Below are 14583 nucleotides of genomic sequence, written 5' to 3' on the forward strand. Positions count from 1 at the left end.
TTTAGGAATACTTAATGGTGTGTGTGTGTGTGTCTGTGTGTGTGTATGTATGTATGTATGTGTGTGTTTGCATGGTTGGCTCTGTGTCAATCTAGACTCTTGATGACTACAGAACTATGACTTCTGATTTCCCAATTTCCAGCCCACTGTCTTTAACTACAGCAGCAGAATACCTTTCATTGAATATTAATATATGTATAAATATCCTTCCAGTTATAGTTACAACATTCTTTCAATTCTATGATTAAATTAATTCAATGGATTTCTATTATTGAAGATCAATGCCTTCTCTTCCACTTCTACAGTTTTTTTCCACCACTTATGGAGTGAATATTTATTATAGATATCACTTGAAGTTTATCATTTTGAGATGTATGTATTTCTCATACATCAAGATTTGCAATATTGAATTGTATTTAAGTTATATGAAACATGGTACACAGGCATTTCTAATATTATTAAGTAAAAGTATGACTTTATCAAAAAAATATGTCTGAAATTAATGACTGAATTAGAGGAATGAAGCAGTACATAAATTCTATTGTCCTCTCCAATATTTGACTTAGGCTTATTATAAAAATCAGGATCAGAACAGTTTTCATGGTGGTAAAATATAAATGAGTATCTTGGCCCCACCGATACTCATGGCTACTCAAGAAATGGAATTTATGTGAAAATGTATGCCAAAAAATGTGATGAAATTTTATACAACTGGAGATAACTGCAGCGAATACATAATTTATTTCTTTCAGATCTCTAGCTGTCATCTTTATCTGACTTTCGCTACAACTACAGTTTCCATTCCCAACTCATTAACTGCTGGACAAGTGGTGAGGACCTATAGCAATAACTTTCCACTTCTGCTCTCTTAGCAAATAAAATTATGATCCTCTTATATCACAAAATTATTTTTGATGAGTTTGGAGAGTTTAAAGAAGAAATGAACATATTAGAATGACTTTCTTGTATGTCATCCTCCAGTCCTTCAAATAGTTCTGATGGATAGTAGACAATTGATGACACATCTTCTGGTATCACCTTCTTCTCCAACTCTTCAATCACAAATATACATTAAAAGTAATCAAGATGTTGATTTTAGGGCAGAAATATCTGAATTCATGTCAATATGAATAAGCAATTTGGTCTAAATAAGTATCATAATCTTTTGGCACATTACAAGTAAAATCTCCGTAATAACTAGAAGAATCTTTCTAATTCCTCATTCAATTCTGAGGACATTGTTTTCATGTCATAGTATCTTCTGTACTACTATAACCACATCCATATTGAAGACTAAAATAGTGCTTCTATCTTGAAAGTTCCAGTATGTAAATGCTCTCCAGCACTAAAATTACTTTGCACCACAATTTATTTGGGTAACTTATAACTACAGAATATTTATTGGTACTGAAGATAATTATTTATCAATGATAATAGGATGAAGGAATAATCTTGAAGAACAGGAAGAAGATTTCAGATTTCAGATTTAGTTTATTTGTATGCCGCCCTTCTCCGGGATGGACTCAGGGCGGCAAACAACTCAAAGGGGGAAAAAGGGAACATAAAAACACAATACAAGTGATTAAAATAAACAAGAATCATACAACCATACAAGTCAAGAGGGGAGGGGAACTCATCAACCCCAGGCCTGCCGGCACAGCCAGGTTTTGATAGCTTTCCGGAAGGCCTGGAGAGAAGTGAGGGTCCGAATCTCCGCGGGGAGTTCGTTCCAAAGGGCCGGAGCTGCCACAGAGAAGACCCTCCCCCGGGTAGTAGCCAGGTGGCATTGGCTGGTGGACAGAACCCGGATTAGGCCGACCCTGTGTGATCTAACAGGTCTTTGGGAGGTAATTGGCAGGAGGTGGTCTCTCAAGTACCCAGGTCCAATACCATGAAGGGCTTTATAAGTTACGACTAGCACTTTGAAGTGTATCCGGAGACTGATCGGTAGCCAGTGCAGCTCGAGGAGGATAGGTGTAACGTGGGTGTACCGAGGTGCACCCACAATCGCTTGTGTGGCTGCATTCTGGACGAGTTGAAGTCTCCGAATACTCTTCAAGAGCTGCCCCATGTAGAGCGCATGAAGAGCCACAACCAAGACAACAATGAAATAAGTGAAATCTAATTTTGGGGTAAACATGTAATTTGAGAATGACCCTCCCTACTTCTTGTGAAGAAAAAGGGAGAAAGTGGAGACACATATTCAGACTTGCAATATTATTTACTTTACATATATAAAGTAATATTGGCTTTGGTTTTCAACTTAGACCTAACTTGGAGAGTTGATGAATAAAATTTCATCCTTATTTTAAGTGGAACGTGCATAATACTCTCAAATGTATACATATTATTTTCTTTTATATCAGGTAAGTTTTGTAGTCCCAACAGATTTAACCATTTTTTCTGTGATTAAGACAATCATTGGTTACTATTTTCAGTGGTTTTCTGTTTTTATGGTACCTTCATAACCACCTATGTCTTAACAAATATATCAAAAGAACAAAGAATTCAAAGAGGCTGTACAAAGAGCTTTCAAGTGGGTTGGAGTAGAGGACTTCCAAGGTCAATTCCAACTCTTTGTTATTCTGTTATCTGCTCAGTTTCTAACATTCTATAAAACAGGTGGGGATAGAAATGCTTGTATATTGGATTTCATGATAGAAATGTTCTATGATTTTGGATTAAGATTTTTTTTCCTATTCATGTATATTTCAAACTACTTAATACTCTTCACTACAAATATGTAAATATAGGAATTCAGGTAATACAAATGTCATTAAAATATATGGATACTTAAGGTTTGTGATTTCTTTTATAAAAAGTTAAATACAACACAAAATAAACAGATAATGAATTGTTGTTGGTTTTTTACAATGTTTATTTGGATATTAATGTATCTGAGAATGGCATGCAAAATTAAATAGTCACATATTGTCATAGCTTCACATAAATGGTGAAAGAGCATCTTAGAATTGTGATCTATTGATATTTGAATACCAAATAATTTGGGTTATGACCTGGATTTGAAGTTTGGATGGTCAGGCTCCCTCTGCAGTCATGTGACTGAACTTCAGAAACCAAGCAACACAGCCATTTGCAGTGTCCTGAAGTTATGTGACCACATTTGCTGATGGCTTCCCCCCCAAAAAAGGGCATTTACTTCCAGTTCTTGGCAATCCCACACCCATAGTGAATTGTTGGTCTTCTTAATGAACATGATATTGGCTTAATGACTGTGGTATTTGCTTTATGAACCCTGTGCTTGCTTAAGCACCCAGAAAAAAATCATGAAATTGAGTCAATTATGTAACGAATTTATTTTACAACCACCACAATGTATGATAGTAAAGGGTAGGCTCTATTATGGTTGTATGCCAAAGACTAATGTAGCTAAAATAGAGTAAATACATATAGCAATAGCAACAGCATTTAGATTTATATACTGCTTCAGAGTGCTTTACTTCTCTAAGCTGTTTAAAGAGTCAGGATTTTCTCTCCAACATTCTGGGTCTTTGTTTTACTGAGCTTGGAAGGATAAATGACTGAATTAACCTTGAACTCCTATCAATGAGTTGAATTAGCCTGCAATATTGCATTCTAACCACTGTGCTATCATGGCTCTATACAATTTCAGCTTCAGTATTGATTTAATAAATTATGCTTTTATCTTGTGCCTTTAGTATACAGAAAATTTGTACATACAGAAATAAGTGATCTTTGAAGTTTTATAGAATGCAATTATGATGTTAAAAACTTATTCATTTTTTTTCTGTTCCAAAAATTAAGATTTAGACATCTTGATGTTATTTTTCCTACATAGCAATGGATGACTGAGTAAGGCATAATAAATGGAAATAGTATTTGTTTGGATAATCTGCTCTTTTGAATATCAAATCTATTAGAAATGAGGAGAGGCCCAAGAAGCTAGGTATACAGCCATGGACCCCCTTCTTACACCTGTGTGAATCTCAGTTTATCTCAGGGCACCTGGATTACATATTCCTATGCAGAGACATATCTGAGGAAATACAAAATAAGACAAAATAAAATAGATAGCAAATACAGATATGTATATACAAGTATGATAAATGGATGAACCATTTATTTTTAGGCATGCATTTCATGGTTTGTGATTTAATGAAACTATTGGGAGTTAACACTAATGATATGGGAGTTTCCCAAGGTTTTTTAAGATTAATTGATATGTGTGCTGAGATAAAACATAAATGAATGTTATTCAGTTTACAGAAATATCCTCATCTACATTCTCATTAAAAATGCATGTTTTCAAAGAATATTCAGGATAGATGTTCTGAAGCATTCAATACATAATTGGCTCCAACAGCATCGGTAGTGAGCAGCAGTATGTTGAAAGTTGTTTCTATAATCTTAATATTTTATAGTTGGTAAAAAGCAAGTTAATAACTTTCTAGGATATACTGATTTTAAGGTAATTGTACAGAGAAAGGGAGGGGGAGGGAAAGGGAAAGAGATTGTTTAATTTAAAACACGTAAATTTATTTGTTTATCTTAACTTTGCATATTTACAAGCAAAAATCCTAGCAAAATGATCCATTTAAATTTGTTGTTACTGTTTATTTTTATTTAGATGTCTGTAAAAAGTAATCCAGACAGAGAAAATCAAACAATTCCCATGATGTTTATTCTTCTGGATTTCAACACTGGGGAATTTCAGCCTTTATTTTCTACATTCTTTCTACTCATCTACCTTATAACTATGACTGGAAATATTCTTATTGTTGTTCTAGTGATTGTTGACCGACAACTTCACACACCCATGTATTTCTTTCTGGGAAACCTATCCTGCCTAGAGACTTGCTACAGTTGCACCATCATGCCAAGGATTCTGGTCAGGTTTCTGAGTGGAGATAGCACTATTTCTATTAGAGGATGCTTTGCACAACTTTATTTCTTTGGGTATCTTGCAGCTACAGAATGCTATTTTCTGGCGGTAATGTCTTATGACCGCTATTTAGCAATATGCAAACCATTGCATTATACAATGCTTATGGATAGTAAAAGTTGCATACTGCTTATTATTGGATCATGGATAAGTGGTTCATTGTTTATCAGTTTTATCATATACTTTGTATCTAAACTGAGTTTCTGTGGACCCAACAAAATCAACCATTTTTTCTGTGATTTGATCCCATTGATAAGGCTCTCGTGTGATGATACCACTCTGGTGGAAATTACAGCTTTCATTATCTCCTTCATAGGAACTCTGGCTCCATTTATTATAACTTTGACATCTTACATTTGCGTAATTAAGAACATTTTGAGAATCCCATCCATAAAAGGGAAAAAAAAGGCATTCTCAACTTGTTCCTCTCATCTCACAGTTGTTGGTTGTTTCTATGGCTCCTTGATAATAGTTTATGTCTTACCAAACTTAAGTTCACTAAGTAACCCAAAAAAACTGTTCTCCCTGCTCTACACGCTACTCACTCCTTTGGTCAATCCCATTGTTTATAGTTTAAGGAACAAAGAAGTGAAGGGAGCAGTGAAGAAAATATTCAATATATTTCCTAAAAGTCACTAACATTTTATGTATAAAGACAAAACTGCTTTTACTGACCTTATAATGAGATTTTTAAAATGCCGAATAATATATATTTACATGTCAGGTTAAATGCAACTCTCTTGAATAGATCTTATAGAGCAAAAATGATTGTAGTTTGAGAAATTGTTTTAATATGTTTCATATATATCTTCATAACTGAAATACTTCTTAGCCAACAACTTTGTATACAATTCTTTTGTTAACTACTTGTCCCAATGTAATTTAAGTTAGAGTTGTTTCAAATTTGGACATGACTACAAAGAGGCATTTTCTTAATCCGTTTGTTCTTAAGTAAACTTCCTTTATAAAAATACCAAATTTCACGGGACACCATGCTATATAAATACAATAATCCAATTAGGATGATATAAGAAAGGGATAGCTTTAATTCTGAATCAATAATATTTATTGGGTTACCTAGCGACTTCCCCATGTCAGTTGTCTTCTGCAAACACCAAACCTAGGAAACCATTCTAGATTTTATTGATAACGTGTTCATGGAAAAAAATGGAGCACTAAACCACATGTGTTTTAAAAAAAATAAAAATGAAAAGAAGAACTCACTATGAAAGTAGGGCAGCTGGAAGTTTATTAAATGCACCTGATTACATGTAGCATTCAAATCAAGCTCCTTGCTGCTGTTTGCCTGGCCAAGGGAAAGTGGAATATTGCTGCAATGAACCTTTGCCCATACTATCATCTTTTGATAGTTTATGGGAACCCAGACATAAATAGAAAAAAAATTGAATGGTGATTATTTATTCTACATAGTATAATTTGTATATATCTCATTTCCCCAAACTGCTAATTTATACTCCACGAATAAGCACAGAAGTTACAAAATTCTGTTTCTGTTATATGTTTCCTCAATATCTTTGGAACTCTTCAAGTTCAGATTACAGCATTGTTTTGTACAGTTTAAAAAGGAAAGGACAATATGAACATTTATTTCAGGTAGCATAATATTCAAATGAAGATTTACCCTCAAATAATTCTTTGAGGGTTAATGTTTATTTTTATCCAGGCTTCAACTTCACCTTTCTATGGAAAATGGTGGAGACATTACTTGGGTTTCAGGTTGTGGTTCAGAATGGAGAGAATATTGGCTACAGCAGACATCATCCATGTCCTATCTATTAAAAAGTGTCATAGTATAGGACCCAGAAAATATCTTCTTCTAAGTCTGTGCAATGATATCCTCTTAGAGACTCAGTCTACTCCCACCAATATTATCTTTTTAAAATTGCTTAGGATTGTTTTTTGTACCCCCAGGCTCTGGGCTACAATGAATTCTTCCCTTCCTTTCTTTTTTCTATATGGAATACACAGGATTTTCATTGTGATCCAAACTGTTGAATATGAGGAATGAGTCACAAATTTGTAGAATCATAGAGCCTTTATCGTCATAACATTGCCTTCATCTAGTTGTAGCCATTGGAATGAGATAAGATAAAATCTCCCTCAAGTGGACGAGTATTAATATAATCTCTGTTCTGTTCAACAAAAGAAATTTCAATTGGAGTTGTTACAAAAAAAAATTCATGGGTCTTTTTTATACTTTCTTGATATGTATTCACACCCTTGAATTTTATTCATCAAATATTTTATATCTTTTTTATGTTAGTCTTTTACCAATATATCTTAGTTCCAAATTTATTTATTTTTTCAAATAATTACTTTTCCTTCAGAAGCGTGAGTCTTGCATCTATATGTTCCCTATTCCTGCTTTGCCATTGTATTTGGAAGATTTTTCTCCACTCCTTGACACTGACATGCAAAAGAAGGGGAGACTAAATCCACTTTATTTATCATGCATTGCACATAAAGAAATCTGGATGGCATATAGTAACTCAGCACTGAATCAGAATACAATAACACAACCAATTCCTTGAGGCCTTCTCGGAGCCAGCACTGTCATCAGTAGATTTTATTACATTAAAAACAACAGTAGGAAATAATATTTTCACTGTTACTTAAATAACTATAGCCTGCAATACAAAACATTCCCTTTTTTACCCTCAGAAGTATTTTAAATGGTTTGATTCTAATTCTTCAATATAATAAGAGCTGTTGCCACAATATTCTCCTTACAATTGATCATCTATTGGTGGCAAACAATAATTTTAAATATCAGGCTCTTAAAAATATTGATTCCATATTGAATGTTAGGATATATTTGTAGAGGAAACTCGATTAAACTGAGTGAATGTAAACTATATGCTTAAACAATATAAGTTAGAAAAGCTAGTTAGACAAAGTGACATAAAATGGTAGAATAACAGAATAACACAATAAAAGTATTGGAAGAATCTTCTCGTCCAGGGGTGTCAAACTCAATTTCAATGAGAGCTGCATCAGAGTTGTGGTTGTCCCTGGGGGACAGGGGTGTGTGGCAATGGTGTGTGTGGCAGTGGTGGGTGTGGCCAGCTTGATGTCACTCATGTTGGGAGTACCTGTGGTGGTCTGAGCAGTCTGCCAGTGAAAATGGGCTTCCAATTTTCCTGCCAGCAAAAACAGAGCTCCCAAGCTCAATTTTTTGTTGACAAAGGTTCTGCAGGCAGGTCCTTCACTGTTTCCAGAGTGTCCCACAGATCTAAGCACCCCACGGGCTGGATTCATCCCCCCAGACCTTGAGTTTGATATCCCTGTTCTAGTTCAATTCCCAGCTCTGGCAGGAAACCCTATACCCTATATCCAAATTGTTACCCAAGCTTTTCTTTAAAACTTCCTGTGTTGGAGCATTCACAATTTCTGGAGGCAAGATATTCCACTGACTAATTATTCTGCCAAGAAATTTCGCCTTAATTCCAGGTTGTTTCTAGGTTGATTAGTTTCCATCCATTAGTTCTTGACCTTCATTCAGGTCCCTTGCATAATAGGTTGACCCCCTCTTCTTTATGGCAACTCCTTAGATATTGGTACACAGCTATGACAATGACAATGCTTTCATCTTCTTTAGTGCTCTTTTCTCTTTTAGGCTGACTGTTTCATTTTGCCTTTTGTGTTGCACAGTAGACATCAAACCCTACTGTACACAAAAGGAGTGTCAGAAATAAAAACAATCCTCCAATTTCTTGGAATAACAATCTCACAACTCACAGCCACACTCCACCAGGAATTATCCAGAACCAAAGACAAAATACAGAAGGATAAAAGAAACAATGTTGTCTAGAAAATTAACTTTAACCATTGCAACCAAGTCTTCATGGGACTAACATCAAGCCGATTAAAATTAGGATCCATGAACATCAGCTGGCAGTCAAATGCCTTGATCTAAAATCCTTAATTTCCACCCACACCCACACCAAACAGCACCAGTTCATTTGGAGCATCACAAAAATCACCAGCCACATTACCTCCCATCATGCTTGTGAGTTTATCGAAACCTGGAACTCCACAAACAATTCCATCAACAGACACATTGAACTATAACCAGCATACCAATCATTCAGAATCCGAATCAACCTCATAGCCAACAAGAGACAACACTGACCCTCAACCAACCCACACAATTACCCCCACCAACCGTTAACCTCCCAACAATCCTGATTTAGGTAATCTCCTTATCACAAGAACCATCACAAGTCTCACTGATGACTCACAGATGACCCATCACAAGACCCTCACTTGACCCCCCCCCATACACAGAGACCTGAAGCCCTTATAAACAGAACACTGGCATCCCCTAAAATCCACTGAATATGTTACCTAGCCTGTTAATGAAATGTTTGGAAACCAACCCAGAAGGTCGGAGTGCAGAGAATGAAACTTTAGCCTCATATTACACCTGAGCTACAGACAGAACTATGACTTCTGATTTCCCAATTTCCAGCCCACCGTCTTTAACTACAGCAGCAGAATACCTTTCATTGAATATTAATATATGTATAAATACCCTTCCAGTTATAGTTACAACATTCTTTCAATTCTATGATTAAATTAATTCAATGGATTTCTATTATTGAAGATCAATGCATTCTCTTCCACTTCTACAGTTTTTTTTCACCACTTATAGAGTGAATATTTTTTATAGATATCACTTGAAGTTTGTTATTTTGAGATGTATGTAGTTCTCATACATCAAGATTTGCAATATTGAATTGTATTTAAGTTATATGAAACATGGTACACAGGCATTTCTAATATTATTAAGTAAAAGTATGACTTTATTAAAAAAAATATGACTGAAATTCCTATAATTCATTTAATGATTGAATTAGAGGAATGAAGCAGTACATAAATTCTACTGTCCTCTCCAATATTTGACTTAGGCTTATTATAAAAATCAGGATCAGAATAGTTTTCATGGTGGTAAAATATAAATGAGCATATCTTGGCCCCACCTATACTCATGGCTACTCAAGAAATGGAATTTATGTGAAAATGTATGCCAGAAAATGTGATGAAATTTTATACAACTGGAGATAACTGCAGCCAATACATAATTTATTTCTCTCAGATCTCTAGCTGTCATCTTTATCTGACTGTAGCTACAACTACAGTTTCCATTCCCAACTCATTAACTGCTGGACAAGTGGTGAGGACCTATAGCAATAACTTTCCACTTCTGCTCTCTTAGCAAATAAAATTATGATTCTCTTATCTCAAAAAAAATTTTTTGATGAGTTTGGAGAGTTTAAAGAAGAAATGAACTTATTAGGATGACTTTCTTGTATGTTATCCTCCACAGCAACTGGATCTTCCCTCCAGTCCTTCAAATAGTTCTGATGGATTGTAGACAATTGATGACACATCTCTGGTATCAACTTCTTCTCCAACTCTTCAATCACAAATATACATTAAAAGTAATCAAGATGTTGATTTTAGGGCAGAAATATCTGAATTCATGGTAATATGAATAAGCAATTTGGTCTAAATAAGTATCATAATCTTTTGGCACATTACAAATAAGATCTCCATAATAACTAGAAGAATCTTTCTAATTCCTCATTCAATTCATTCAGGACATTGTTTTCATGTCATAGTATCTTCTGTACTACTATAACCACATCCATATTGAAGACTAAATAGTGCTGCTATCTTGAAAGTTCCAGTTTGTAAATGCTCTCCAGCACAAACATTACTTTGCACCACAATTTATTTGGGTAACTTATAACTACATTATATTTATTGGTACTGAAAATCATTATTTATCAATGATAATAGGATGAAGGAATAATCTTGAATAACAGCTAGAAGAGCCACAGCCAAGACATGAGCCACAACCAAGAAATAAGTGAAATCTAAGTTTGGGGTAAACATGTAATTTGAGAATGACCCTCCCAGGTTCTTATGAAGAAAAAGGGAAAAAGTGGAGACACATATTCAGACTTGAAATATTATTTTACTATAACTTTACATATATAAAATAATATTGGCTTTGATTTTCAACTTAGACCTAATTTGGAGAGTTGATGAATAAAGTTTCATCCTTATTTTAAGTGCATAATACTCTCAAATGTATACATATTATTTTCTTGTATATCAGGTAAGTTTTGTGGTCCCAACAGATCTAACCATTTTTTCTGTGATTTAGACCATGGCACGACAAAATCGCGCTCGTCAAAATAGCGGTGATAAAATCTCGTCGCTAAAGCCGCAGCGTCATCACCGCCGCGACAACAGCGCGGCGACAGAAAGCGGATTTAAATTAAGGTAAGGGTTAGGATTAGGTTTAGGGGTTTGCTTTAGGGTTAGGTTTAGGGTAAGAGTTAGGGTAAGATTTAGGGTTAGGTTTAGGATGCTGAGTGCTTCGGAAGGCGCGGATTTGCCCTCCGCGATTATGTCTCTGCGGATAAGGGCTTTGCGGATTTGTGGTGGAACCGATTTAGACAACCTTTGCTTACTATTTTTAGTGGTTTTCTGTTTTTATGGTACCTTCATAACCACCTCTGTCTTAACAAATATATCAAAAGAACAAAGAATTCAAAGAGGCTGTACAAGGAAATTTCAAGTGGGTTGGAATAGAGGACTTCCAAGGTCAATTCCAACTCTTTGTTATTCTCTTATCTGCCCAGATTCTAACATTCTATAAAACAGGTGGGGGTAGAAATGCTTGTATATTGGATTTCATGATAGAAATGTTCTATGATTCTAGATTAAGATTTTTTTTTTTTACTATTCATGTATATTTCAAACTATTTAATATTCTTCATTACAAATATGTAAATACAGGAATTCAGGTAATACAAATGTCATTAAAATATATGGATACTTAAGGTTTGTGATTTCTTTTATAAAAAGTTAAATACAACACAAAATAAAGGGATAGTGAATTGTTGTTGTTTTTTTACAATGTTTATTTGGATATTAATGTATCTGAGAATGGCATGCAAAATTAAATAGTCACATATTGTCATAGCTTCACATAAATGGTGAAAGAGCATCTTAGAATTGTGATCTATTGATATTTGAATACCAAATAATTTGGATTAGGACCTGCATTTGAAGTTTGGATGGTCAGGCTCCCTCTGCAGTCATGTGACTGAACTTCAGAAACCAAGCAACACAGCCATTTGCAGCATCCTGAGGTTATGTGACCACATTTGCGGATGGCTTCCCCCCAAAAAAGGCATTTACTTCCAGTTCTTGACAATCCCACACCCATAGTGAATTGTTTGTCTTCTTATGAACTTGATATTGGCTTAATGACTGTGGTATTTGCTTTATGAACCCTGTGCTTGCTTAAGCACCCAGAAAAAAAATCAGGAATTGAGTCAAGTATGTAACCAATTTATTTTACAACCATCACAATGTATGATAGTAAAGGGTAGGCTCTATCATGGTTGTATGCCAAAGACTAATTGTAGCTAAAATAGAGTAAATACATATAGCAATAGCAACAGCATTTAGATTTATATACTGCTTCAGAGTGCTTTACTTCTCTAAGCTGTTTAAAGAGTCAGGATTTTCCCTCCAACATTCTGGGTCTTTGTTTTACTGAGCTTGGAAGGATAAAAGACTGAATTAACCTTGAACTCCTATCAATGAGTTGAATTAGCCTGCAATATTGCATTCTAACCACTGTGCTGTCATGGCTCTATATAATTTCAGCTTCAGTATTGATTTAATAAATTATGCTTTTATCTTGTGCCTTTAGTATACAGAAAATTTGTACATACAGAAATAAGTAATCTTTGAAGTTTTATAGAATGCAATTATGATGTTAAAAACTTATTCATTTTTTTTCTGTTCCAAACATTAAGATTTAGACATCTTGATGTTATTTTTCCTACATAGCAATGGATGACTGAGTAAGGCATAATAAATGGAAATAGTATGTTGGGAAGAATAATCTGCTCTTTTGAATATCAAATGTATTAAAAATGGGGAGAGGCCCAAGAAGCTAGGTATATAGCCATGGACCCCCTTCTTACACCTGTGTGACTCTCAGTTTATCTCAGGGCACCCGGATTACATATTCCTTTGCAGAGACATATCTGAGGAAATACAAATAAGACAAAATAAAATAGATAGAAAATGCAGATACGTATATACAAGTATGATAAATAGATGAACCATTTATTTTTAGGCAGGCATTTCATGGCTTTTGATTTAATGAAACCATTGGGAGTTAACACTAATGATATGGGAGTTTCCCAAGGTTTTTTAAGATTAATTGATATGTCTGCTGAGATAAAACATAAATGAATGTTATTCAGTTTACAGAAATATCCTCATTTATATTCTCATTAAAAATGCATGTTTTCAAAGAATATTCAGGATAGATGTTCTGAAGCATTCAATACATAATTGGCTCCAACGGCATCGGTAGTGAGCAGCAGTATGTTGAAAGTTGTTTCTATAATCTTAATATTTTATAGTTGGTAAAAAGCAAGTTAATAACTTTCTAGGTTATACTGATTTTAAGGTAATTGTACAGAGAGAGGGAGGGAGGGAGAGGGAAAGAGAAAGAGATTGTTTAATTTAAAACACTTAAATTTATTTGTTTATCTTAACTTTGCATATTTACAAGCAAAAATCCTAGCAAAATGATCCATTTAAATTTGTTGTTACTGTTTATTTTTATTTAGATGTCTGTAAAAAGTAATCCAGACAGAGAAAATCAAACAATTCCCATGATGTTTATTCTTCTGGATTTCAACACTGGGGAATTTCAGCCTTTATTTTCTACATTCTTTCTACTCATCTACCTTATAACTATGACTGGAAATATTCTTATTGTTGTTCTAGTGATTGTTGACCGACAACTTCACACACCCATGTATTTCTTTCTGGGAAACCTATCCTGCCTAGAGACTTGCTACAGTTGCACCATCATGCCAAGGATTCTGGTCAGGTTTCTGAGTGGAGATAGAACTATTTCTATTAGAGGATGCATTGCACAACTTTATTTCTTTGGGTATCTTGCAGGTACAGAATGCTATTTTCTGGCGGTAATGTCTTATGACCGCTATTTAGCAATATGCAAACCATTGCATTATACAATGCTTATGGATAGTAAAAGTTGCATACTGCTTATTATTGGGTCATGGATAAGTGGTTCATTGTTTATCAGTTTTATCATATACTTTATATCTAAACTGAGTTTCTGTGGACCCAACAAAATTAACCATTTTTTCTGTGATTTGATCCCATTGATAAGGCTCTCATGTGATGATACCACTCTGGTGGAAACTACAGCTTTCATTATCTCCTTCATAGGAACTCTGGCTCCATTTATTATAACTTTGACATCTTACATTTGCATAATTAAGAACATTTTGAGAATCCCATCCATAAAAGGGAAACAAAAGGCATTCTCAACTTGTTCCTCTCATCTCACAGTGGTCGGTTGTTTCTATGGCTCCCTGATAATAGTTTATGTCTTACCAAACTTAAGTTCACTAAGTATCCCCAAAAAACTGTTCTCCCTGCTCTACACGCTACTCACTCCTTTGGTCAATCCTATTGTTTATAGTTTAAGGAACAAAGAAGTAAAGGGAGCATTGAAAAAAATATTCAATATATTTCCTAAAAGTTACTAACATTTTAGGTAT

At 34.5% G+C, this 14583-nt stretch overlaps 2 protein-coding genes across 2 annotated transcripts; both read left to right on the forward strand.

Moving 5' to 3' along the window:
* Window positions 1-4609: 4609 nt before the first annotated feature.
* On the forward strand, window positions 4610-5563 carry LOC116521372 (olfactory receptor 10A4-like). The gene has a single exon (XM_032236050.1). It carries the CDS (start codon window positions 4610-4612, stop codon window positions 5561-5563), a length of 954 nt encoding a protein of 317 aa, XP_032091941.1.
* Window positions 5564-13617: 8054 nt separating this feature from the next.
* Window positions 13618-14571, forward strand: LOC116521373 (olfactory receptor 10A4-like). The gene has a single exon (XM_032236051.1). The coding sequence runs from the start codon at window positions 13618-13620 to the stop codon at window positions 14569-14571; it is 954 nt and encodes a 317-aa protein (XP_032091942.1).
* Window positions 14572-14583: the final 12 nt, after the last annotated feature.

The sequence above is a fragment of the Thamnophis elegans genome, chromosome Z (assembly GCF_009769535.1).
Source record: "Thamnophis elegans isolate rThaEle1 chromosome Z, rThaEle1.pri, whole genome shotgun sequence".
NCBI lineage: Eukaryota > Metazoa > Chordata > Lepidosauria > Squamata > Colubridae > Thamnophis > Thamnophis elegans.

Excerpts from the sequence above, each read along its gene's own strand:
- LOC116521372 (XM_032236050.1), top strand. The coding sequence starts at position 4,610 with ATGTCTGTAAAAAGTAATCCAGACAGAGAAAATCAAACAATTCCCATG.
- LOC116521373 (XM_032236051.1), top strand. The coding sequence starts at position 13,618 with ATGTCTGTAAAAAGTAATCCAGACAGAGAAAATCAAACAATTCCCATG.